General features: G+C 49.6%; 3 protein-coding genes across 3 annotated transcripts; all 3 read right to left on the bottom strand.

The window, feature by feature from the left end:
• Positions 1 to 46: 46 nt before the first annotated feature.
• Positions 47 to 15700, bottom strand: ZDHHC13 (zDHHC palmitoyltransferase 13). The gene is made up of 17 exons (XM_083863457.1): positions 15621 to 15700; positions 14924 to 15057; positions 14421 to 14543; positions 13886 to 13963; positions 13315 to 13459; positions 11951 to 12015; positions 11212 to 11374; positions 10227 to 10352; positions 9786 to 9919; positions 8920 to 9020; positions 6384 to 6508; positions 5285 to 5347; positions 4816 to 4909; positions 3356 to 3439; positions 2404 to 2561; positions 1114 to 1211; positions 47 to 599 (listed from the first exon to the last, which is right to left on the bottom strand). Exons 1-17 carry the CDS (start codon positions 15639 to 15641, stop codon positions 464 to 466), a joined length of 1848 nt encoding a protein of 615 aa, XP_083719583.1. The 5' UTR covers positions 15642 to 15700; the 3' UTR covers positions 47 to 463.
• A 1740-nt stretch (positions 15701 to 17440) lies between these two features.
• LOC310910752 (serine/threonine-protein kinase pim-1-like) lies at positions 17441 to 18925 on the bottom strand (the record flags this gene model as incomplete). Its single annotated transcript, XM_083863750.1, has 3 exons — positions 17441 to 17691; positions 17997 to 18173; positions 18580 to 18925. The coding sequence occupies 3 exons, from the start codon at positions 18923 to 18925 to the stop codon at positions 17588 to 17590; spliced, it is 627 nt and encodes a 208-aa protein (XP_083719876.1). The 3' UTR covers positions 17441 to 17587.
• Positions 18926 to 24208: 5283 nt separating this feature from the next.
• LOC310910745 (serine/threonine-protein kinase pim-1-like) lies at positions 24209 to 25822 on the bottom strand (the record flags this gene model as incomplete). The annotated part of the gene is made up of 3 exons (XM_083863743.1): positions 24209 to 24587; positions 24894 to 25070; positions 25477 to 25822. 3 exons carry the CDS (start codon positions 25820 to 25822, stop codon positions 24484 to 24486), a joined length of 627 nt encoding a protein of 208 aa, XP_083719869.1. The 3' UTR covers positions 24209 to 24483.
• Positions 25823 to 26273: the final 451 nt, after the last annotated feature.

The raw sequence follows: 26273 nt of genomic DNA, 5'->3' as shown, positions 1-26273 counted from the left end.
AGTATGAAAGCTCTATTTTATTACATGTAAACTCTTCAAATACAAAGACTTAATAGAGGTTTTCACAGCATAAGCAATAAAATTACAATTGTAATATTAAGTATTTAAACATGAACATTCACCTTAATTTTCAAATTTGTCTTTCGTTACCAGAAAAGTAAAGCAAAAGCTACCAACATGATTTTGAAATTCTGTCCCAAAAACTTACCTTTAAAAATATATATATTTGTGTCATCTCCTCACATAAAATTTTAAATAGTTTCAGCTCAAACTATACATACACAGACATGTGGTGAGGTGACTTCCATATACAAATCTGCTGTATCTTATCCAAGGTAAGTTTAATATTTGAAACAACAATAAAAAATAAAAACAAGCAGCTTCAGAAGAATTCGTAAAAATCGACAAAATATCCAGTCTTATTTAGCTTTCAGCTCAACTGTCTTAGAAATTAAGCAAAACTTTACACAGAATGAACATTTTTCTCCTTGGCCAGATGAAAAAGTTTGTATTGCTTGGCCCAGTCAATTACATTGGGTTTGAACATACCAAAGCAACTGCACTGAAAAAAGTCTGCAAGATTCTGGAAGCATCCAAGGCTGAAAAAAATAGAAAAAATATGCATTAATAAACCTAAAAAAAAGAAGACTGCCAGCATGAAAAATAGCTCTTCACCATGAGAGAGTACTTAAGATGTTAACCTGTCAAGGGAGACAGCTCAGGGAGAAGAAACAGAAGAGCTCTCAATTAAGCATTATTCCTTTGCTGAACTTTTACAACATGTTTTACACTAACAAATGAGAGTAGATGAAGTTGAACTCAAATATTTAAGAGCTAGTAAGATCTCTTCTGTTAGTATACCTGAAGAAACTGGGAAACCTTGGTACTGATTTTTCTATTAACAGAGCTAAGTACTGCAACAGAAGTCAGAAAGGGGCAGTTCATACCTTAATTCTCTTTCTGATCCCACACAAAAGACACAGAGATTGATGAACAAACAAAAGAACAGCACTCCCTCACCCGCACAACAATGTTTTTGCATTTATGAAGCAGTGAAGCAAATCAGTGCTGAAGAGATAACATGCTTAAAACACTCTGTTCATTTATACCCACTTGTATGGAGTCCTCCTGAGTGAAACAGGATGCTTAGAGGATTTTCTCTGCACCAGGAGATTCATTCTTTCATGGGAGGTCAACCCCAGGAACACAATCTGATTGGAAATAAAATAAAAATAATGATTACAACATGAACATCACAAATTAAAATTCTGGTGAGACCAAAAGATACTAATGAGAAGGGAGCAGCAGGGGGAAAGAGGCTGGACATATCTAACAAATCAGTAACCACTGCTGTAACTGATGACTGAAAAGTATGTTTTTAAATGTCACTTGGGCTAAAAAAGAACCTGGCAAGCTCTAACTCCAGCTTCCAGAGAAGGCAAGCTTAATTGGGATGACTTATGGAAGAGTGGACTTTCACAGATGTCTGCAGAAGCAGAAGATCTACCACAGTTAAGCACCAATTTCCTCAGATTTTTGTCCACATTCTACCTCACAAAATGGCAGAAAAAGATCCCTTGATCCACAGTGACACTAAATGCCATAAAGCATTCTGTTTTCAAATCACTGTGTATGGAGCACAGTAGTTAAACTGTAAAACATCCTCCCTATCTTTTTCCAGCATGACATCCCAGTGTCTTGGACACTGCAAAAATCTAGCAGTACATATTTAAAATTGTGGAGCTTTCGGTTTTGTTGTTTTTTTTTACTAAACAAGATGTAAAACAAACCCATAGCTCAGTGTGCTTAACGCATATTTCAAAGACACCTCTTTCTTAAGAGCTGCTAAACAAGCTATTTCACAGATGTTTTAAGACAGCTCTTCTCAATTTCATTTGCATAGCCAAGCTTTTCTCTCAGAAAAACATAAACAAGAAATTTGACAGTCCTCAACAAGATAAAATCCAGGTCATATATTTTCACAGTAGCAGTGGGATTTAATACAGTGTAATGACATGTGGCTGAGCTCTGCCACAAGATTTTCAACTCAGGAATAATTGTGTTACTGAGCTTTTGTGCAGTTTTGGGGGCATTAATGCCAGTTCTATTGGTCAAATCAATTTCTTGTCTTTAAATTCAACTGTTTATAGGCTTGGAATTTCTGATGAGTAGTAAACCCAGAACTCAGTTATAGGAATGATTTGCAGACTGTGATTCTACTTCCCACAGGGAAATGCTGAGTGCACAAGAACCTGTGAAACTTCAAGGTCTGCCCTGAGATTTAAGAGAAGCACCTTGCTGTGACAGTAACCAGGGAGAGCAAGCACGGAGTTTTTACGGGAGCAAATCATCCAGGGAAAAGCTTTAATGTGACAAGAAGCATAAACTGAAGGGAAATATTACCTGATAAAGCTGAACAGTGAGCCACAGAGAGGCCCACAGGGTGTGGAAACAGGCTACTGAGGAGATGTAGGAAACCCAGGGGGAGCAGGACACTGTCTGGGTGAAGAATGTCCACGCTCCATCCTGATGGAAACTTGCTGCACAGTGGCTGGACCAATCTGACAAGATACACAATCACTTCCTTGTGCTTTTTAGCCCTTAAGAGCTAAGCAAAGATTATTTGCATGAAATGAATATTACACAGCAACATCTTCTATGAATACCAGGTTTCATCTACCCCTAAAAGCACCCACACAGATGCGTGACTGCTCCTTGCTATTCTGACTGCATCATCTTTACACTCTGTGTTCATCATCCACAGAAAAACATCCTTGGTTTTAAAGGTTGGTGCTATGGTAACTCATCCTCAGCAACTAAATTATAAGGGCTTTCCCCTCCAGGAATTTTTTTTTAAATTTTTCAAAGTAACAGTGCAGATTTATTAATGAGATAAAATACTTTTTATTCTTCAGAATTAAACTACTTTAAAACCAAAAAGAAATGTTTGCATTTAGATATTTCCAAATTTTTTTAAAAAATTAAAAATCAGGCTTTTGCACTAATGAATTTACAAATTTATTTTGTAGGCATGCAGATTAGAACCTGTCAACCTGATCTTCCTCCACATGGAGGAAATTCCCTATTTCCTATTTAACAAAAATTCTTCCTGCTATTTCATTTTCCAGTGGATATCCCACTACAGCAGCATCTTTGTTTTTCCTCAACACAAATGGAATCAGGTATTTGACCAGAGATAGGATGCATTTATCATTTAAGCTACACAGTTACATCACTGCTGAAAATAAGGTATCACTTGTGCAGGTTATACTTGCTGAAAATGAAATGCTGAAAAATTAAGAGCACACAGAGAGGGACTTGAAAGCTAAATAAAACTAAATTCATGGATACATACACTGAAGAGTTCCATAAAGCAGACAGACACCAGTAATTGTCAGGAAAAACAGGAACAACAGGTAGTAATAATGGTTCCCTATGCCTGAAATGGAGGAAAAAAAGGAAAAAAAAAATAAGTTGGACATTTTAAAATTCAGCAATACTTGCATTTCCACTGAAGTCAGCAGGACTAAAAATGGAGTCAAAACCATTTCTTATTTTAACCTCTGCCATACACAAGAGAGCTTGGCAAGGCTGATCTCTCTCAACTTTCTCCTGCAAGCCATCCCAATTTATATAACAGAATTAGCTCTGATAAAGTCAACCAGGATTTGTCTCTCCTTCAGAGCATGCCTTCAGCTGTTTTAGTCTGATGAGAACTAATTAAGCAACCACAACTTGACCCATGCACAATAAAATTGTCTCATATGGCTGAGAAGTCTAAGCTATTCAATTTGGCTGACCTTGTGTGCTTCAGAATTGAAAACATACACATGAAAACCTCCAGACCTCTGTCAGAAAAACTGTTACAAGAGGATATTTCTTTTTAATTACAATCATATTGCTCAAAGCTCTGAGACAACACATCAGAAGGATGTCTCAGCACCTTGTAAATAGCAAACATTGTAAAAATAGCATTTAACACTGGGGAAAAAAGCTACTGGCAAAAAAAAAAAAAAAAAAAAAGCGAAAAATATATTGTTATAAATGTGAAGCTGTCACCTTCCTATCTTGAGCATCATCAGTAATGAGCCAGAAAGGAAGAGAGAGGGTGAGAGGGAAGAATGAGAAGATGGGAACGCCCTGCAGGGTTATCTCAGTGGTTCAGCTGCTCCACTCAGAACTGTCCCCAACAGTGACAAGAGGCAGTGGAAGTTCAGGAGGACACACAAGTCCAGCCACTTCCAGTCTCCTCATCCACAGCTACTGCATTAAAATGTCAGACTAGGCACACTTGTCTGGTTCTTTTAGCATCTACTCCTGGACACATTGTCCAAAAAAGTTTGTCTAATCCCTTTCTGAACCTGCTGATATTGCCTGTGTCTGCAAACTCCTTCAGCAGCAAGCTCCAAAATTTCACTGCCTGTCACGTGGAGACATTTTTTCATTTACCAATTTTAAATCCCTGTTTAATGCTTGGCTAATAATTCTGCATTCACTTTAGCCACCATCTTAATAATTTTTTTCTTTCCTTTTTTAAAGTATACCCTAACCCTGTTCCTTCTCTCTCCAAAGAAAGAGTTACAGATTGTGTGGTTTGTGTTCTTAGGATGACCTCTCTAACAACCTCTGAATGATCTTATTTGCTTCTCTCTCTCTCTCTTCCATCTAATTTCCCTCTAGCACCTATCAGAGCCCTTCAGTATCAACAGGATATTCTTGCATCATGTGTGCCCTCTCTTTAAGGGGATAAAGGTCATCTCTGCAACTTCTAAAATATGTGGCATTTTCAAATTTGATAAAAACACACACTCTCACCTATGCACTGTCCAGTCCACAGAGAATGCTGATCATATCTGGCTACACAAGCTTGGCAAGCAAGGCAATGCACAGATCTCAAAGGCTTCCTTACCTAGGGGAGGATGAAGGAAAAGAACACACTCACAGCAGAAGCATCTACTTTGCTCAAAGTTTAAGCCATCATCTTACAGTTTATCACCACATTTTGCACAATTACTGTGTCACAGACCTCATAACACAGAACTAGATGAGAATCATACAACTTAATTAAAAAAAAAAAATGGAATTGATTTTTTAAATTAAGACTAGAGTCCAAGGATCTCAAAGCATCTCTTGTCATCATGAAAGAAATAAAGAAATCTAAAAAATATAAAACAAACTACCTGTGTAACACTTTGATGACAACCAGTGAGTAAAAAGGGTTTTTATGGCAGTATAGAGTAAAAGGCAGGTTCACAAAGAAGATAAATACAAAAGCCCCACTTACAAGACATGATGTGCAAAATGTTCTGAAGTCCAAGCAACCAGCTTCTGCAAGAGCTATAATGTTCTGAAAGACAAAGTATTGTGTGCTTGCATTTGGATCACATTTCCATAGGTGCTAAGAAGATTTCTACATTAGGACTTCTGCAGTTTTTAAGTATTTTAAGTGTCAAGCACAAACAGGAATAAGAACTTGCTATTTAAAGAGGTGCATAAGAAAAAAAACAACCAGTAAAGACTAATGCAGCCTCACCCACACAAGATTACTCAAAAAAGTCTCTCTGTGTTGCCAAAATTTATAAATGTTGTGAATTAAATATTCCTTAAAAGGAGATGGCACCTCATACAGTCAGCCAGACTTCAGGGAGATGAAGTCTTTCCATGTTTATGAGTCACATGACTACATTGAAAGTTCACAGCAATACATTGAAAGTTCAGTTTATTCTCCCTGGCAATCTGAAGAAATACAGGCTCAATGAAAGCCACGAGATCACAAACAAAATGCTTCCCTTAACCCATAGGCTGGGGAGACCAGACACTGAATTCTCTGCTGATTGGCTGCCCATGATTTCTTTTGGCCATTATAAAACAGTCAGGAAATAACATGTGAGCTGCATGATGTCCAAGCACAAAAACCACATCATTACACACATCCTCAAAACACATGATAAAATTTAAACGATAAAATTTAATATTTACTAGCATAGGATATATAGGAAAGCACTGACTATTTCTTTTTAACCACAGACAACTGAAGCAGAAAACATGCAAAAACTTCTATTTTCTAAGTGAAGTTGTGTGTGAATTCATATCACAGGTAACACCAGTGGGCCTGTACAATCTTTGGCCAAAGCTCATGTTTCAATGAGAAGATAGAAGCAAGGAAATTATAGCAGGACAAGAAAGATAAGGAAACAAGCAGCAGCAGAAGAAATTCTCCAAGATCTGTGTCGTTAAACGACATTGCTAAAAACTCTTTAGGGAAGAATATTTCACTGCTTTCCAGTTTAACAGAGCTGCACATGATGACAAAGAAATCAACCAGAAGTACACACATCCTGCACCATGTCAGCCCTTCCATTTGTTTTCAGAGAATCACCTACCTCTTTTCTTTCTTCTTCTGAAGTCTTTATATACCCAGGATCAGTGCTCCAGGTTTTATAGAAATAATAGAGAACACCCATCATGCTGAACATGACAGTGATTTTAAGAATTACATTTGTGGTATGTGATAGTCAGGTTAAGGACTGTATTCTTATCACTCATAACACCACTATTTGTCAAACAAACAAATTATTATGAAATTAGTTTATACTGCTTTACAAGCAAGATATAAGAAGGAAAAAAATTACTTTGGCTTTTACAGTGGGATCCTCTCTGTCTTTCCAAGGCCATCTCATGAGAGAAATGCAATATTCTGTCCAGTTTGACTGCTGGACAAGACTTTTACAACTGTATAAAGCTGCATCACAATATGGCTCCCCCTTAAAAGTTCTGCCTTTGAATATTCCACAGATATGAAACAAATTTGATTTCTTTTTTTCCTCTGAAGCTTCTGTACTTTATTTAAACACTGTCAGTCAAACATGCAGAGCCATAAAGCTTCTGGCAGATGTGAGATTCAATTGGCTGTCACAGACCAGCCCCTAACTCAAACTCAGTCTAACCTTGTCCAATTCATTTCAGCCAAAAGCAACTAAATACACTCATTCAGAAAAATGTAACTCCTGAAACTACTTTTGTCACACAAAAAAACCCCAAGCACACACTGCTAAACACTTCTGAAGGTAAAGGGACATTACGAACATGCTTTTTACAGCATGAACTAAAACCACCTGTGTTATCAGATGAGTGGAGAAGAAAAACACGTCAAGACTAACTGCCTCTATACAGCAACAGAGGAACGTGGAGTGGGACAAGTTTCATACTAATTAAATTTGTGCATCAAACTTGAGAGGTCAGGCTGCTAAAGGACAGCCCCTGCTGCCCCCAAGGAGCAGGCAGAGCTCAGCCCTGGATGGCACCTCCAGTGACCCCTCAGTCACTCCATGAACTCCAGTGCAAACAGTTCTTAAAAATCCAGGATGGCAACCTCAAAGGTGTTCGGTCTTATGAACTAACAACACTGCAGAAAATTTAATTTTCTAATTAAAATCAAGATGATAACTTACGAAATACCAGCACAAACAACAGCTGTGTTTGTTACAATGCAGTTGCAGGGTGCAATTATAGAAGTCAAAATGATGGTGTGTTTCTCATGGTCTATTTGCATTCCTATCGGTTTTTTGATATTCATTCAGTCCAGAGGAAATCTGACAGACAAAAACAGCTAATTAAAATCCTGAAAACTTTTAAAACACTCAGATCTGTGACCAGCTTCAGAAGGAAAACATATTCATGAGAAAAAGGATTGGACAGTGAAATGGAAACCTATTCATTGGCCCACCTCACCAAGCTATGGTTAGGACTCCAGGAATATTGCTATGCTCACTACCTTCAGCAAAGTGTCTGACTCAAATTCCTACAAGTGGAATTTATTTTTCCTTTTAACTTGGATTACAGCAATAAAACAAATCTTAAAGCTTCACAACAATTGAATAACACCATTTCCATTTATGCGAGCATATTTGTCAATCCCCATCAGGAATATACTTGATCAGTTCATCAAAGTTAATCCTGATAATTCTATTAAGGACATCTTAATTGGAAACAGTACAAGAGAAAATGTCATTTAAAGGCTGAACTAAGAATTAATTAAAACTGTATTAGAGATAGTTTAGGACAAAATTATTCGTCCAAAATAAGTCCGGAATGGAGCCGGTTGGAGGGAAAACCCGGACCGGATTCCAGCCAGAGTCCGGACTGGAGTCACTCGGTCAGAGCAAAAACCCGGACCAGGTTCTGCCCAGAGTAAAGTATCTTCCTAAAGGCTTTTTACATCAATAAACAGATGCCCAAAGAGCAGGAAGCGCAAACTATTAAAATGTTTTTGTACTCAAGTGAGAAGCCCCTTCAAAGAATGCAAATGTCAGATAGAAATCAATCCACTGTATACTAAAGATTCAGTGTAACCTGTGAGTAAAGACAGAAGACTTGACAGTCTTTTTTGCTGGAATACAAAGAAATTTCCTTTTTTTTTTTTTTTTTTTTTTTTTTTTTTTAGAGAGAGTTGTTGGTAGGGGTTGTTGTTTTTAAAGGCAGGAGCATGAATACTGTCAAATGCTTATCATTTTAGAAAGAAGGGATGCATTTAAAATTATTATTAAGATATCTGTTGCCCAGTTATACCACATGTCAAAATACATCACTATACAACAGTCTCAGTTGAGGAAGATTAAAGAGTGACATGGAGATGCTAACAGCAACCATTAATTTTATAACAAACATCTTCATCCTGATATTTCAGGGACATATTAAATAGTTCAGGTTATAAAGAAGACAAAAATCTATAGACAAAAGAAGGTACAGATTTTTAGTCTGTGTATAACTTTAAAGTCACTTTGCCCCTTCCCAATGGGATTAAACCAATCTTACCAGACACTAACAGTCACATGGAACTGCTCACCACTGTTTGCACAATCAGGTTTGGATTTACAAGAAACTCCAAGGAGAATTGCATTTTTTGAGTATAAAGGATATCAGGCAGGAACCAGAAAAACCAGGTCATGGACATCCAAAACACTGAACTTAGCAGAAATGCTGTGGGAAGATACCTTAGATTCTTGAGCCCCACGAGTTGCCTGAAAGAACATCAAAAGAGAAAAAAAAAACAACTTCAATATATATTTGAAACATAACTCCACAGAATATAAATCATCTGGTTTGTAACTGCAAATGCACACGGTTTATTTCAAGTCTCTCAAAGCAATCAAGAACTGTCACTCATAAGAATTTTTTATCCATATATACAGGAGGTTAACAATGCAAAAATAAAATTGAAGAGTGCTCTGTTCCAGCACAATATTATATATGAGAAGTGCTGTAGGACTGGGTGAAAAGTCCAGTCTCTATTTGCACACAGAGAGCATTGTCATATCAGTGACCACTGACTGTGGCAGGAAAAATGAGACACAGCTCAGGATAACACTGGGAGGGGTCTGGGGAGTAGAAGCAGAGAAGACGGCTCATTGAAACTCATTTTATGACAGAATTATAGCAGGAAACAATTACGATAAAGGACATTTCTGAGCAGGTATCTCAATATCTATACATGCAGACTGTCAATAACACTAACAATAAAATTAGCTAACAGACTGGGTTTGGGTTTTTTTCAAATCCTTCAGTAATGAGAAACTATTACTGTGTACACTTAAATATAATCAATTTCTATGGTCATTCATTCTAAAAAGGACATGTATTTAAATTCTTCACACACCATGGAACCATTTCTCAGGAGGTATCTTTTATATTAAATGAAACTAAACTCTGAAAAGAATTATGCATCAGATATGTTTTAAAGTGTCTTTGACAAGTAAATACATAATCAGAGACAAAAAGCTACAAACCTCACAAATAGAGACATCCCAAAGAGCAGGCTAAGAAGCAAACCTCCTTTTAAAAGCCAAGAATCAGAACTTAAGTCCATGATGTATCCAATGGCCCACATGAATGCCAAGGAAGATGCCAACATCAGGAAGAGCTGTTAAAATTATTATTGTTAAAATATGACAAAGTACTCAAGCAGGTCTTACTTAAAAGTATTCAGTTCATGTAATAACTTCTGAAAGACTCAAGATAAGATAGGACAAGATGACATACCAATACATCAAAAGCAGGGGTGAGGCATGGCACAACCCCCTCCACCCAAACCACTCCTATGTGATTTTAAAGGATTCTACTTTGTGCACCCAGTTTCAGAAATTACTCTGGTTAGAATTAATTTGCATGTCACTCTAAACACAGCATGCTCTACTTTTATTTCCATTAGTTATTACTCAGGAAATTACCTCATATTTCTCCACTATTTTCAGTAATCTGTTACTTCTTCTGTTTCTCATTCTTTCTTCCTCTTGTATCATATAAACCATGAAGTGATTCTGACTTTGATAAGCAATGTCAAGTGGTGTCTCCCCCTTTAACAACAGAGAGGGTTATTTATTTATTTATGTACTTAACACATAAATACTTTCACATTTAACAGAAGCAAGAAATAAACATAGTTAAAACCAGACTAACTGGGCAATTACTTCCCAGCCCCACCTGTCCCCCACTATTTTTTTAAGGCAAAGGTAAGCTAAATTCAGAGTGCTAACATGCTTAAATCAGAGCTTCATAGTTCTGAAAACTACTACTACTACTTCTGAAAAGTTGTAAATATATTGCATCTATTTATCTGTTTGACTGCCTCCAGTAACATATCTATATAGCCATGAGAATCTATACTTTCAACATCTATACTATCAATTTCTACAAACATTAAGTTGAAGTGTTTCATATGCAATAACCTTTTGAAAGTACAAACAAGTGTTGCCAAACACCAGCTTTCACAGGAGGACATTCACTTAAAATTAAGTCTTTATGAGTCTGACTGGACACTAAGAAATTTATTTTTTAAAATCTGCCCAAGTCCTCATGACAATATTTTTAGTAGAAAACAGCCAAATTAAGAAATGAAAAAGAAACAAAACAAGGCCCCAGGAAAATGAAACAAAAAAGGGTGAGGGAACAGAATCTGCAAAGGACACAGTTACTGCTGAGTGAACACAAGGCTTGGCTGTTAATTAGACAAAGGTTGCAAAAAACCTCTGCACTTGTACTTTGAGCCACACCTCAAGAAAGGTGCAACTTCCTTTTGGGAAATACTATGAACACCTGCTCTTAGTCAATCCCTGCTGCAATTTACATCCAACATGGAGAGGACTGAGATTTTTCCTTATGTTCACTTTACACATTCATGCCACATGGGATGAAATATCACAAAGGAAATTGTACCTTGACATTTTTTATGTCCAGGCTGGCACCAGCTTCCAGCAAGAGATCCACTGCACTAGTATTTCCTGAGGCTATTGCCCAATGCAGTGCAGTATTCTTTTGAACATTGTCTACAGCATTGAGAGAGGGGTTAAACTTTAAGAGAAACCTCATGGGTTCTGGTCTAGATGAAAATAAAGTACGAGAGTTAACAAACAAAGATAATCTAGGCTGGAAATGAAACTTTTGAACGCTTTATAAAACAACAGCTCCCATCTGTGAAACAACAGCAGGTATATAATGCCTTCTCAGACCCAGCTCATCAGTGATAGATCCGTGTTAAGAATTCCAGACCTGCACTGGAAGTTTTTCTCCAGACTATTTACCTTACCATTTTAATAAATATGAGCTACATCAATCAGATTATACCTTCTACAACACTATGTGTAGCTTGTATCTCCCCATCTTATTCTAAATGCATTTTATGGCATCCACACCTATTTGTCTTCACTTTGCAGAAAATACAATAAGGCTGCAGATGATTCAGCCACAAACCTAAACTTCTTCTAGAACCTCCTTTCAGTTTCTTTGCTATATCCAATGAGCTACTTCCAACTCCTGATCTCTGAAACAGCTCATACTTTAGTACAAATGGAAGGGAAAGGAATGTCAGGTTTTTTTAAAAAAAGTAAGGAAAAATTCACCTCACTGCTTCTTGAGTTCAATACAAAAGAGTCTTCTTCAGTTATTCTCTACTTACCCAATGGCTTTTTGTGCTGTTAACATTAAAGGTGTTTGTCCATTGAAGTCTGTTGTGTCTATGTTCTAAGAATTAGAAAAAGGTAACAAGCAAGTGATTACCAGTGATTTCAGGAAACAGTGGAATTTGGGGCTATGCAACTGGCTTAGCTCCACTAATGAACAGAAATCAAATTATATCAGGCAAGAAGCCAACACGTATTTAAAGTTTTTTCCTCCTTCTACAAGTCTTGCATGTCATTCCTGTCAGAATATTCTCAGTTTCCATTTAAGGAAATCTTTAAGGGAGAGACTCCACTAAGGATATTTTAAAGTGAATCATGTCAACTGTATTTCTTGTCATCTTTGCAAAGAAATACTATAAATAAGAAGGACCTTGTAAAGCAATGCTAACCATTGTGTAAAAAGATGTACATAATAGAATTATAGAAAATACACAAAGCAGGTTTATTAAAACAACAAAGATAGATTACATATCTCAAGACATAGTTAAATACCTAACCATCTAAATTTTCTTCCTTCCTCTTTCTCACCTAACTTTCTTCCTTCTTCGCAACAAAGGTTTCCTTGCTCTCTGCCTCCATCCATCATTACAGTAGTGCAGATTTACTTAAAAATATTATTCACTTGGATATTTTTAGCAGAAGATGGGGGGCCAACAGCTTTATTAAGCCTGTGATACACACCACCATACTTACATTCCAGAAGTCACTTGCTCTCCCTAAAGAGAGCTTTATGAGAAAGAAGATGAACTTAGCAAAATTTTTAATCCTAACACTAGATAATAGTTTCTCAGAATCAGTCTAGATTATATAAGAACTCTCCTGCCATTTTTATCAGCGTGTTGTTACACTTGCCATTAATTTCAGATGTAAGCTAAGAGACATAAACTACCATAGATACAATACAGAAATTCCTAAGGAAAATCCAGACCTAGTCTTATCATTTATTCTGCATTCTTCAATTGATGGATAACTGCAGAGATTATTCCTTACAAAACTGTCATCAAATCACAAATACTTCATGATGTCTATACATCATACACTGCCTTTTGATCCCAGGTTTAAAAGCCACTGGTTATTTCACAGCACCACAAATCTGCACAGCCTTAACAACACTCCTAAACACACTGAAACGTAGGTGAATCTGGATGTGGGGGATGACAGGAATAGGGAAGAGTATTAAAAAAAATAACAAATGCAAATATAAAAAAGATCTAAGTTTGTCTGCAATTTTAGCACAGAAAAATAGGTATAAAATCGCTGCTTTTCATCTAAGGAAAAAAACAGTCAATTCCAAAATGTCTCCTATACACAGACAGCTACTCATAAGCAGAAAACAACATTTGGGGCATCAGCAACATACCTGGCCTTTTGCTATGAGGTAGGCTATGATGGACATGTGTTGGAACAGCACTGCTAAATGAATGCTACTGAATCCTTCCCCATCAATAAGACTGGGATCCGCTCCACATTTCAACAACAACATGACCATGGCAAGGTGTCCTTGTCTACAACGACACATGAAATATAACTACAGAGATGATTTTAAAAACGGATATTTTAATGAAAGCATTGCCTTAGTAATTCTCACAGCCATCCTACAAAAGATATCAAGGCCTTGTGCCTTTTTTCAGGAAATTCTATTAAATATATACACTCTAATAAATGAGCCTAGGGCAAAGCATTAATTTAGAATACAGTGGTTATTCTATAGTAAGTTCTCCTGTGAGCAGTCATCCAAGCTTCTGACTCTGGCAAAAGACTGATAGTCCAGAAAAAAAGCACTAATCTTCCAATGGGAGACTTTGCAAGCGGAGAAGTTCTCCCAGAATCATTATTTCCGGTTATGTTTTCTCTAGACAAGCAGTGCTTTCTTCTCTGGATCTCAGGAAACTCTACCACAGCTGTAAATACCAACAGATTTGCAGCATTACCTGATGGCCCAGTGCAGGGGTGTAGAGTTCAAATCTCCACCGAGCTGATCCACTATTGCACCTTTGGAAATGTAGTATCTGTGTAATACCAATGCAATAAGGTCAGGGACAGACATAATAAAATAGCAAAACATTATATTAAAGACAATGTAGCTAAAGGAGTAAATGAGTCCTAATAAAAAATCCTCTAGAGAAGCAAATGGACAAAACTGGGTTTGCAGTAAATGACACTGTTTCAAGAAAATGAAGAAAAAATATAGTTGTTAGCGTCGTACTTCTAACATTTCATTTTTGTTACAGAAACAAACCCAGGAAAATCTAAGGATTTCACGGACTACATGATTTCACACATAAAGAAATGGACTATCTTTACAATTCAGTGACACCTTCACAAAAGGTGCATTAAAATTCTAATTCTACCCTTCTCTTCTCAAGCAGTATGTACCGTTGTTTTCAAGTACAAAAGCAACAAAGTGATTATAGATAAAAGTGGCAGAATATACTGTGTTAGTTATCACAGGGACTCCCAGCTTACTTTACCAGCTCCTGTCTGTTGTTTATTGCTGCCCAGTGAAGAAGAGTCACATTTTCTTTGTCTGGTTGCCGAACATCATATCCTGCTTCTACCAGTTCTTTGCATCGCTCTAGCATTCCATACCTTAAAGGAGAAAAAAAACCCAAATCAACTTACTTATTATTTTTTCAGTATTCTCCATTCTGGAGACAGTTGCATCCTAAAAAAAAAAAATACATTTCAGTAGGCGTCACCCAGCAGCTCCTACTGGAGCAAATTCCACATTGCATTACATGGAGGCCTTGTAAAAAGAGTAGGGCTGTGCCTTGATGAGTAGATTTTCCTACTTAAACTTGCTTTGAATGCTTTCATTTACAATAACAGCTGCAAGTGATTTTTCTTCTTCCATTATAAAGAGAAAACAAAACTGAAAGCATTTCCTTTATAAGAATATCTAGCCTGGCTCACATTTGAGAACGCTCCCATCTATTTCAATGCTCTGCACACTCAGAACATGTACTTACTGTGTAGCCTTGACAATATCACAGGTGCTGGGGTCTTCAGCAATGGGATATGGGCCTGGGAGAACTTTATCTCCATGGATGCTGTGGTTGCTGTGCATATGAGGTCGATGAGGCCCATGGCAATGGCTTTTACACTGGTGGTTAACAAAAAATTATTAAACATTGTTATTTACCGGCTGCACACCACACACACCTCTCCCTTTACCAGAAACACTCACTGTGCATATCAGGTTGGGTAAATACAAACAAAAATATTAATTCAAAGAATCTCCCGACAAGAGACCAGCCCCTTTCTTTGCGGGAGACAGCAGGGATATGGTCAAGGGGCATCAGGACAAATTACAGAGGCGTTCATGTGGTTCCCGACACAGCAGCCTCACCCACACCAGCGCTGCCACACCAGAAACCACAACCTACGGCCTTCGGGAGGGTTTGAAACGCACTCGGCAGCCACAGTGCCGCCCGTGCAGCCAGAAACGCGACGCGAGAGAACAGACGAGGCACACGCAGGGCAGGACACGGACGGCTCCTGCCCGGGAGCCCCCGCCAGACCCCGGCGACACCGCGGCCGCCCCGGCCCGCCCTCGCCCCTCGCCCCTTGCCGGGGGCCCACGGCCGCGCTCCGCTCCCCCGGCCCGGGCGGCGCCGAGTCCCAGCCCCGCTCCAGCCCCGCGCTGCCCACGGACTCCCCGCTCACCGCCGGGCCGGTGCCCGCCATGCCCGCGGCCCCGCAGCTTCCTGCTCCCGCTTCCTGGGCACGCCTACGAGGCGGGGCCGGGCGCAGGGCCCGGGCGGGGCGGCACCGGGGCGGGGACGGGGGAGCCCGGGGAAGACCCGGGTGGCGGTCCCTGAACTGCTCCGGGTGGCGGTCCTGAGCCGCCCCGGCCGCTGCGGAGCCGCCTGCGCGGGGCAGGTCGGAGGCTCCCAGATGTGTTGAGTTGTAGCAGAAATGGCTCCTTCCCTTTTACCCAGGCAACCACACCGAAAACTTTCGTTTTCGCACAGGGTTCCCCCGGGTCGCAGACAAGGAGCCTTTTCTGCTGGCGAATTTTCAGCAGCTGGAAGCGATCCTTTGGTGAAGGCTCTGGAGCACAAGTCTGATGAGGAGAGGCTGAGGGAGCTGGGAGAGCTCAGCCTTGAGAAAAGGAAGCTCAGCAGGGACCTGTTGACTCTCCACAATCCCCTGAAAGGAGTAGTGCCACCTCCTTGCTGCCGTGGTTCCCACAGGATTTCAAGGCCATTTGGGACCATTTCCACTCCCAGCCGAGCCCCAATGTCCCCTCACGATGGAGCGCCTGAGGGCGGGGCCGCCATTTTAGGGCAAGCCGTGAGGGCAAGTGGTCACTTGCAAGTGTCAAGTGGCTCACCCCGAAGAAATGGTGATAACCAGGGAAAACACCCACACGTGTCAAACACCCACCAGCTTCTCGGGTGAGGTGGGACACTGGCAGCCCCCTGAGAAACGCCATCTCCTGTGGCCTGCGGAGAAACCATGGAGTGACTGGAGACGTCCAGCTCTCAATGGCTGTGGGCCAGAGCAGAGCAGGACAGGGCCTGCAGTCCCTGGCATCTGGCGGGCTCTGGGGACACGGGGTCCTGCTTCTGGAGTAAATGTGTCATGGCCCTTGGAGAATTGGCAGTAACAGCTCAGAGGTCAGAAAAGAGAGAATTATCACTCCCAGCTCAGCCTCCAAACCAGGGCTGAAACACAGAGCTCTCACCATCCCCTCACAGTGGAGTCCTGCCTGGAAAAATCAAGGCTCAGGTTAGGTCTTCAGAGAGAGGCTTGGAGAGCCATTCAGGGCACAAGAGAGTCGGCAGCCCGCATAAAATGCTAGAAAAATGAAAGAGCAGGCTCATTTGTGGAAAAACCATGGTGTTTTTTCCCAAATGCTGTTTTGATAGGTCAGGGTGGTAGACGAAGGCGGCACAGGTTCAGTAGATGGCACCTGCGCCACAGGCCAGGGCAGGCAACTGGGCGCTTTCCTGTGACTATACTGGTTACGGCACTTTCAATCTGCATCAGTTGTTTTTACAGCAGAGGGGGGTATCTTTGGGGGGAATAATGAGCCCAGCACAATGGGAGTCACTCCAGCATTTCGACATGTCCCATGAGCTCCATGCCCATGACTTATAAGGCTGCTGAGCCACCCAGTCAAAGGCCCAGCCCTGCCTGCCATTTCAGGGGAAGGAAGGGGAAGTGTTTCTTCAGAGCTCAACCTGAAATAAAGTTTTGCCTTTTAATCTGACTGTTCTCACAGCTTTGGAGAAGAGCAGCATCTCTGTTCCTGCCACCCGCTGGCCCTTGGAATGCAAACACATGCCTCGTTTCAATTCAGGAGACAGCAAGAGGCTGTGCCAGTTTGAAAAGGCAGCTGTTGGTTCACTGTTGCATTTCTTGCCATGTTAGAGGCCCTCCTACCTGTACTGCAACCTGTGCTTCAATACACAAAAGCACCACCATCCAGGAAAAAACATTGAGGGGAGCACTCTGATTCCCCCTTTTCCCAAAAGGTTTCTTTGGCTGAAGTTGCCGACAAGGAGCAGACTTGAGGGCCCGGAATGGGTTGTCGGTTGTTTTATTTTTTTGGTTTCTGGTGGTGTTGTTTCCCGAGTCCTGCGTGGGACGGGGTAACTGGGTGCTGCAGAGGCTCCGGCAAGGCCTCAAAAACGGCTGCCGTGCACCCAGGGGTGGAGCAAGATCTCCTCCAGCGCCGGCCTGTCCGCGGGGTGCTTGGACAAACACCAGCAGATCAGGTGTTGGCACGCTGGACAGGGAGGGAAGGCAGAAAGCGCCGGTCAGTTGCGGAAGGCGCCCGCGGGGCCCGGGCCGTCCTGCCCGTGCTCAGAGCCGCGCCCTGGCCTCCCGACCCGCCCTGCCCTGTGCGGGAGAGCGGCGTGGCGGGACGCGGCCGCCTCCTTCAGCCCCGTGTGCCACCCTGACCCCGTGGGCACGGGCCACCTCCTGCGGCCAGCCCGGGAGGGCAGGTCCCGCGGAGCCGCCCGGGGCCCGCGCCGGGCTGCTGCGCGCGGCCCTGTGCCCGAGCCTGCCTTCTGGAGGCCGCCTACCCACCTGGAGAGACCTGGCACCCGAAGCAGAGCTGCCCCAAGACGATGTCCCGGTCGTCCCTGAAGGGGAGGCACCCGCACACCATGCCGTACAGCAGCACGCCCAGGGACCAGACGGTGGCCGAGTCGCCGCGGTAGCAGCCGAGGCCGATCCACTCGGGCGGGCTGTAGGCGCGTGTTCCTAGGGGACACGGGCAGTGCTGTCCAGCCACAGGCCGCCGGCTTCCAGAGCCTGGCGCCGGCCTCCTGCCAGAGGCAGGGGCTGCACCGGCGGCCACAACTTCCCCCCGAGGCCGGCCCACGTCCCCCAGCCAAGCGGCCCCAGCCAGGAAACCGTTGTGCAAGGCAGAGAAGGCCGGCGGAGCAGCCCCAGCCCGTGTGGGGCCTGCCGAGCCCAGGGGCCGGGGCCTGGCTTTTGCGGCCCCCCTCTGTGGGCAGGGCCGGCAGGCGGCTCCTGGGCCAGGGCACGTGCCTCGTGGCACAGGGCGGCCGGCAGGCGGCTGAAGGCCGCACCCCGCGGCCCAGGAGGGAACGGGGCCCTCCCTGCAGCGCCCGGCACCGGGAGCAGGGCCCGGGCTGTGGCTCACCGGCAAAGCGCGTGTAGGCCCGCTCCTGGAGGAAGGTGCCGCAACCGAAGTCGATGAGCTTCAGGTCGCCGCTCTCCGGGTCTACGAGGAGGTTCTCCGGCTTGATGTCCCGGTGCAGGACGCCGCAGGCGGTGCAGTGCCGCACGGCCTCCAGCACCTGGCAGAAAAGCCAGCGCGCCATCTCCTCGCACAGGACCCCCTGCTCCAGCAGGAACTGCAGGAGATCCTGCGACCGCTCCGGACGCTCCATCACCAGCAGGAAGCTGTCAGGCAGCTCGAACCAGTCCAGGAGCTGGATGATGTTGTAGCAGCCGGAGCCCACCCTCTCCATCAGCGCGATCTCCATCGGAACAGGGGTGCCGTCGGGCTGTGAGGAGGAGAAAATGCCTCCGGCAGGCCTGATGCCGCCCTGTGGCTGCCCCCTGCCTGGCATGCCCCCGTGCCCTCTTGGGCAGCCTCCCTGGTGATGGGGATTCCTCCCGCCCGGGGGATGATGCTCGGGCGCCACGCCCCGCTCTGCCCCGCCGGCCCCGCTCACTCACCAGCTCGACCCACTGCAGGACGCTCTCCCTGGCCACGCGTTTGATGGCCACCTGCAAGGCATCCAGACAGGGGGGCTGAGCTCCGGCCCTGCCGCTCCCGGCCCCTGCCCTGCCTCGCACGCCCTGCCCTCCCGTCCCCTGCCCTCTCGGCCACTTACCGGCCTCCCGTCGGAGAGGCGGATGCCCGCAAAAACGGTGCCGAAGCCGCCGCTGCCCAGCTGCGGGCCCAACTGGTACAGCTCCTGCAGCTCCTTCCCTTGCCCTGCGGCCAAGAGCGAGGCATCAGCCTTGCGCCCAGGAACCACCCCCCCGCCCCCCCCGCCCCCGAGTGAAGGAACCCGCCAGCCAAGCGGGCCGGGCCGGCGCGGGCCGCCTCGCTCTGACCTGCTTCCTGCTGCGCGCCGGGCAGCGGCCCCCGCCCTGCAGCCGAGGGGCCGGCGAGCGGCGGTGCTGGGCCGGGGCAGCGCGCACAGGCGGCTGCAGGAGCCGCGCTGCGGCGGGGCAGGGCGGCACCGTTGCCGTCCCCGGCGTCCTGGGCTGCGCTCAGCTCCCGAGGACGGCCGGGGCTACAGCCCGAGGCTTGGCACAGGGGGCTCCCAGGAGCAGCTGCAAAGCAGAGAGGGGGTTTCGAAGCCGTGGCAGCCTGGAAACAGCCGGGGACTAGGCCGCTCTCAGGGGCCCTGGCCTGGCGTGGGGATGCCCCTCAGGAGCCTGAGAGAGCTCCTGAGGAGATCTCACCTGCTATTAGAGAGCCCTTGGAGGTAGTCAAGGGCTCTGCTGGGGCAGCTTCCAGGGCATGGAGGCAGCTCCTCGGTGTCTCGAGGATGGTCTCCACCACCAGGCTGGGGCTGTTGCCAGCTGGCACAGCCGGCACAGCGTCCTGGCAGCTGTGGGATGAGCCCTGCTGGCTCCAGGACGCTTGCTGCTCCAGCAGCTGCTCCTCAGAAGGCTCCCCTGGCTCGGGCTGGGCTCCCGTTTGGCCTCCGCGGCTTCCCCTGGCCACGTCAAGGGGCAGGCTTGTGCCCGGGCTCAGGTTGAAGTCCGTGGGTCCAAGGGAGCCTGGAGACCTGTCCGTAGGCTCTGCACCTTGTGCAGGCTGACAGGTCTCCCTGAGCCTCTGCGAGGGCTGGAGGCTGTCAGAGATGGCAGAGGCTCCTGGCAGGATGGAGGCTCTCTGACAGCCTGAGCTCCCTGCATGGATGGCGGGTGTGCGCTGCTGTGCCATCCTTGCAAGGGTTGAGGCTCTCCCAGCGACGGAGACCGTGGCTGGGAGCAGCCTCTCGGGGGGATGGAGGCTTCTGGAGGAGCCGCAGCAGGGCAGGTGGCCTCGCTTCAGCAGCTCCTCCAGCTCTTTGGACAAGGCCTGCCACATCCCAGAGTAGAGCGGCGCACACGTCCCATGGCCAGCCCGGAGCAGCAGCAGCAGTTCCTGCAGCTCCTGGGCCGCCGCCACGCAGGGCCGGCAGCCGCAGGGGCTGTGCAGGGGGCTCGCGGGACCTGTGGCTGCCCCCTGCCTGGCATGCCCCCGTGCCCTCTTGGGCAGCCTCCCTGGTGATGGGGATTCCTCCCGCCCGGGGGATGATGCTCGGGCGCCACGCCCCGCTCTGCCCCGCCGGCCCCGCTCACTCACCAGCTCGACCCACTGCAGGACGCTCTCCCTGGCCACGCGTTTGATGGCCACCTGCAAGGCATCCAGACAGGGGGGCTGAGCTCCGGCCCTGCCGCTCCCGGCCCGTGCCCTGCCTCGCACGCCCTGCCCTCCCGTCCCCTGCCCTCTCGGCCACTTACCGGCCTCCCGTCGGAGAGGCGGATGCCCGCAAAAACGGTGCCGAAGCCGCCGCTGCCCAGCTGCGGGCCCAACTGGTACAGCTCCTGCAGCTCCTTCCCTTGCCCTGCGGCCAAGAGCGAGGCATCAGCCTTGCGCCCAGGAACCACCCCCCCGCCCCCCCCGCCCCCGAGTGGAGGAACCCGCCAGCCAAGCGGGCCGGGCCGGCGCGGGCCGCCTCGCTCTGACCTGCTTCCTGCTGCGCGCCGGGCAGCGGCCCCTGCCCTGCAGCCGAGGGGCCGGCGAGCGGCGGTGCTGGGCCGGGGCAGCGCGCACAGGCGGCTGCAGGAGCCGCGCTGCGGCGGGGCAGGGCGGCACCGTTGCCGTCCCCGGCGTCCTGGGCTGCGCTCAGCTCCCGAGGACGGCCGGGGCTACAGCCCGAGGCTTGGCACAGGGGGCTCCCAGGAGCAGCTGCAAAGCAGAGAGGGGGTTTCGAAGCCGTGGCAGCCTGGAAACAGCCGGGGACTAGGCCGCTCTCAGGGGCCCTGGCCTGGCGTGGGGATGCCCCTCAGGAGCCTGAGAGAGCTCCTGAGGAGATCTCACCTGCTATTAGAGAGCCCTTGGAGGTAGTCAAGGGCTCTGCTGGGGCAGCTTCCAGGGCATGGAGGCAGCTCCTCGGTGTCTCGAGGATGGTCTCCACCACCAGGCTGGGGCTGTTGCCAGCTGGCACAGCCGGCACAGCGTCCTGGCAGCTGTGGGATGAGCCCTGCTGGCTCCAGGACGCTTGCTGCTCCAGCAGCTGCTCCTCAGAAGGCTCCCCTGGCTCGGGCTGGGCTCCCGTTTGGCCTCCGCGGCTTCCCCTGGCCACGTCAAGGGGCAGGCTTGTGCCCGGGCTCAGGTTGAAGTCCGTGGGTCCAAGGGAGCCTGGAGACCTGTCCGTAGGCTCTGCACCTTGTGCAGGCTGACAGGTCTCCCTGAGCCTCTGCGAGGGCTGGAGGCTGTCAGAGATGGCAGAGGCTCCTGGCAGGATGGAGGCTCTCTGACAGCCTGAGCTCCCTGCATGGATGGCGGGTGTGCGCTGCTGTGCCATCCTTGCAAGGGTTGAGGCTCTCCCAGCGACGGAGACCGTGGCTGGGAGCAGCCTCTCGGGGGGATGGAGGCTTCTGGAGGAGCCGCAGCAGGGCAGGTGGCCTCGCTTCAGCAGCTCCTCCAGCTCTTTGGACAAGGCCTGCCACATCCCAGAGTAGAGCGGCGCACACGTCCCATGGCCAGCCCGGAGCAGCAGCAGCAGTTCCTGCAGCTCCTGGGCCGCCGCCACGCAGGGCCGGCAGCCGCAGGGGCTGTGCAGGGGGCTCGCGGGACCACGTGGCCGCTTGCCAGGGGCCGCCCGAGGCCTGGGGGACCCGGGAGCCGCAGGGGCTCCCCGGTTCCTCCGTGAGCCCGTGGGCCGGACCCGCGGGCGCTCGGTCGTCTCCCGTGTCCGTGGCTGCCGCCTCCGTGGTTGCCGGTGGCCAAGGGCCCACCCGACAGCCGCAGCGGCCAGCAGCAGGACAAGTGCAGCTAGCAGGACACCGCCGTCACTCATGGCTCCGGCATGCGCTATCGCGGCTGCACTGGCAGCTGCGGGTGCCGGCCCGGCTTTTATAGGCTTGGCGCGGTGATGTCACAGTGCCGTGGCCAGGGCGGCCGTGGGACATCACGGCCCTGCCTCCCGCCAGCGCGCGGGCCCTTTGTGTTGTCACGGCCCCGCCCGCCTCAGGGCTCAGCGGAGCTGGCTCAGCCCTGAAGATGGACGTGGCCGGAAAAAGCCTGGAAGTGGAACCGCAGCTCAGGCTGTTGCAATGGATCCTTTCCTGGAGCGAGTGGTGTCCCATCGGGAACGGTGCCGCTGCCGGCAGTGTCCAAGTGCACGGCTCCCAGGACGCTGCCGCGTTACCGACTGCAAACGCCCACTGCTGTGTGCCTGAGAAGATCCTCCAGAGTCAAAGGGACTTGAAGTTCCTCTGTCTCTGGGGAGCTCCCCTTGAAACACCTGTCCAGGGCTGGAAGCCTTTTTTGTTAGCAGCTCCCTGACTTGTGCAGTGCCTGTGTTCTCAATAAATCGGGATTTGCCAGGGAGCGCTCCTGGTGCTCCCGCTGCTCTGGTTTTGACTGGGATAGATTTCCTTTCTTCCCAAACGCTGCTGGCACCTGTTGGGTTTGGAAGGGGATGCCCTCAATCCAGCTGGGGTGGTTTGGTTTCTGCTGAGCAGGGCTTGCCCTCTTCCAAAGCTTTGGCTGTGTCCCTTGGTACAATGCAATGGCTTTCCGCTGGGAAGGGAGGGATGAGTGTTGAAGGCAGAGGCAAAGAACGCATGAAACACCTGTACCCTTGTCTCTGTCCCTGTTTGTGAGGTGACCTTCCACATCCAGGTAGGGGGCACTGTTATTTTTACAACGTTTTTTTTCCTTTAATGTATTTAAAAACACTGGTTTTCTTGTGCCCCGCATTTCTGGCCCCCCTTCCTCTCCAGCTGAGCTTTCAGCACACCAAATTTGTCCCTTCAGTGGCAAGAAGCGTCTGTGTATTCTTCTCCTGACCTAGATTCCAGTGGGCACACGGCTTCCTTTTGGGTCCTCTTTCCCAGAGAAGATGCCTGTTCAGGCCAGCCAGCCTTCTGCCTCGCCCGTTTGGCTTCCGCCCTTTGGGAATCACCCGCTCCTGTGCCCTTCGGAGGTGATGTCTCCATTAGTGACCAGCACTGGTGGAGGCCAGCGCCTTCCAAAGCATTTTCCCTGGGCACCCTGCTTCCCAGTTCCCTGAGCGGTCTGAAGTCTCCTCTCCTTATGGCCCGAGCTGAGGTTTGGCCGGTCCTTTTCCCCTTGTCAGAGGAAGTCCATTTACGTGGGGTGGCTGTGGCCAATCCGCGCTTGGCTCAGGGCACGTGGGGCTCGGAGAGCGGCCCGGCTCTAGAGGGGCTGAGCTGGAGAGTGCTGAGCTGTGGGGGGCACCCCCCTGAGCTGGGAGGAGGCTCCCTGGGGAGGAAGAAGGGTCTGGCGGGAGCCACGAGGCCCCTGGCCAGGGGACGGCAGCAGGGGACGTGTCCACAGCCGATGCTGTTCGGAAGGAGGCGCGGGAAGGAGGTGGGTGTGGGGCTGAGCTCAGAGAGGGTGATCCCCCAGGCCAGCAGGCAGAAAGGCCCTGGCACACAGCAGGAACCACGTTTCAGGTCACCAGGAACAGCCTCGCCCTCCCTCCCTCCCTCCCCAGTGCTGCCATGGTTCCCTAGAACGGGAGCTCAAGGCCATTTGAGACCATTTCCACTCCCAGCCGAGCCCCAATGTCCCCTCACGATGGAGCGCCAGGCTGAGCGAGGGGCCGCCATTTTAGGGCAAGCCATGAGGGGCAAGTGGTCACTCCTCGAAGGAGACTGAGGGGAGCACTCTGATTCCCCCTTTTCCCAAAAGGTTTCTTTGGCTGAAGTTGCCGACAAGGAGCAGACTTGAGGGCCCGGAATGGGTTGTCGGTTGTTTTATTTTTTTGGTTTCTGGTGGTGTTGTTTCCCGAGTCCTGCGTGGGACGGGGTAACTGGGTGCTGCAGAGGCTCCGGCAAGGCCTCAAAAACGGCTGCCGTGCACCCAGGGGTGGAGCAAGATCTCCTCCAGCGCCGGCCTGTCCGCGGGGTGCTTGGACAAACACCAGCAGATCAGGTGTTGGCACGCTGGACAGGGAGGGAAGGCAGAAAGCGCCGGTCAGTTGCGGAAGGCGCCCGCGGGGCCCGGGCCGTCCTGCCCGTGCTCAGAGCCGCGCCCTGGCCTCCCGACCCGCCCTGCCCTGTGCGGGAGAGCGGCGTGGCGGGACGCGGCCGCCTCCTTCAGCCCCGTGTGCCACCCTGACCCCGTGGGCACGGGCCACCTCCTGCGGCCAGCCCGGGAGGGCAGGTCCCCGCGGAGCCGCCCGGGGCCCGCGCCGGGCTGCTGCGTGCGGCCCTGTGCCCGAGCCTGCCTTCTGGAGGCCGCCTACCCACCTGGAGAGACCTGGCACCCGAAGCAGAGCTGCCCCAAGACGATGTCCCGGTCGTCCCTGAAGGGGAGGCACCCGCACACCATGCCGTACAGCAGCACGCCCAGGGACCAGACGGTGGCCGAGTCGCCGCGGTAGCAGCCGAGGCCGATCCACTCGGGCGGGCTGTAGGCGCGTGTTCCTAGGGGACACGGGCAGTGCTGTCCAGCCGCAGGCCGCCGGCTTCCAGAGCCTGGCGCCGGCCTCCTGCCAGAGGCAGGGGCTGCACCGGCGGCCACAACTTCCCCCCGAGGCCGGCCCACGTCCCCCAGCCAAGCGGCCCCAGCCAGGAAACCGTTGTGCAAGGCAGAGAAGGCCGGCGGAGCAGCCCCAGCCCGTGTGGGGCCTGCCGAGCCCAGGGGCCGGGGCCTGGCTTTTGCGGCCCCCCTCTGTGGGCAGGGCCGGCAGGCGGCTCCTGGGCCAGGGCACGTGCCCCGTGGCACAGGGCGGCCGGCAGGCGGCTGAAGGCCGCACCCCGCGGCCCAGGAGGGAACGGGGCCCTCCCTGCAGCGCCCGGCACCGGGAGCAGGGCCCGGGCTGTGGCTCACCGGCAAAGCGCGTGTAGGCCCGCTCCTGGAGGAAGGTGCCGCAACCGAAGTCGATGAGCTTCAGGTCGCCGCTCTCCGGGTCTACGAGGAGGTTCTCCGGCTTGATGTCCCGGTGCAGGACGCCGCAGGCGGTGCAGTGCCGCACGGCCTCCAGCACCTGGCAGAAAAGCCAGCGCGCCATCTCCTCGCACAGGACCCCCTGCTCCAGCAGGAACTGCAGGAGATCCTGCGACCGCTCCGGACGCTCCATCACCAGCAGGAAGCTGTCAGGCAGCTCGAACCAGTCCAGGAGCTGGATGATGTTGTAGCAGCCGGAGCCCACCCTCTCCATCAGCGCGATCTCCATCGGAACAGGGGTGCCGTCGGGCTGTGAGGAGGAGAAAATGCCTCCGGCAGGCCTGATGCCGCCCTGTGGCTGCCCCCTGCCTGGCATGCCCCCGTGCCCTCTTGGGCAGCCTCCCTGGTGATGGGGATTCCTCCCGCCCGGGGGATGATGCTCGGGCGCCACGCCCCGCTCTGCCCCGCCGGCCCCGCTCACTCACCAGCTCGACCCACTGCAGGACGCTCTCCCTGGCCACGCGTTTGATGGCCACCTGCAAGGCATCCAGACAGGGGGGCTGAGCTCCGGCCCTGCCGCTCCCGGCCCCTGCCCTGCCTCGCACGCCCTGCCCTCCCGTCCCCTGCCCTCTCGGCCACTTACCGGCCTCCCGTCGGAGAGGCGGATGCCCGCAAAAACGGTGCCGAAGCCGCCGCTGCCCAGCTGCGGGCCCAACTGGTACAGCTCCTGCAGCTCCTTC

This window comes from Zosterops lateralis (genome assembly GCF_965231275.1).
Source record: "Zosterops lateralis genome assembly, chromosome: 6".
NCBI classification, from domain to species: domain Eukaryota; kingdom Metazoa; phylum Chordata; class Aves; order Passeriformes; family Zosteropidae; genus Zosterops; species Zosterops lateralis.
Note: the sequence above shows the minus strand (reverse complement) of the source record. Positions and strands in the feature narration are given on the sequence as shown.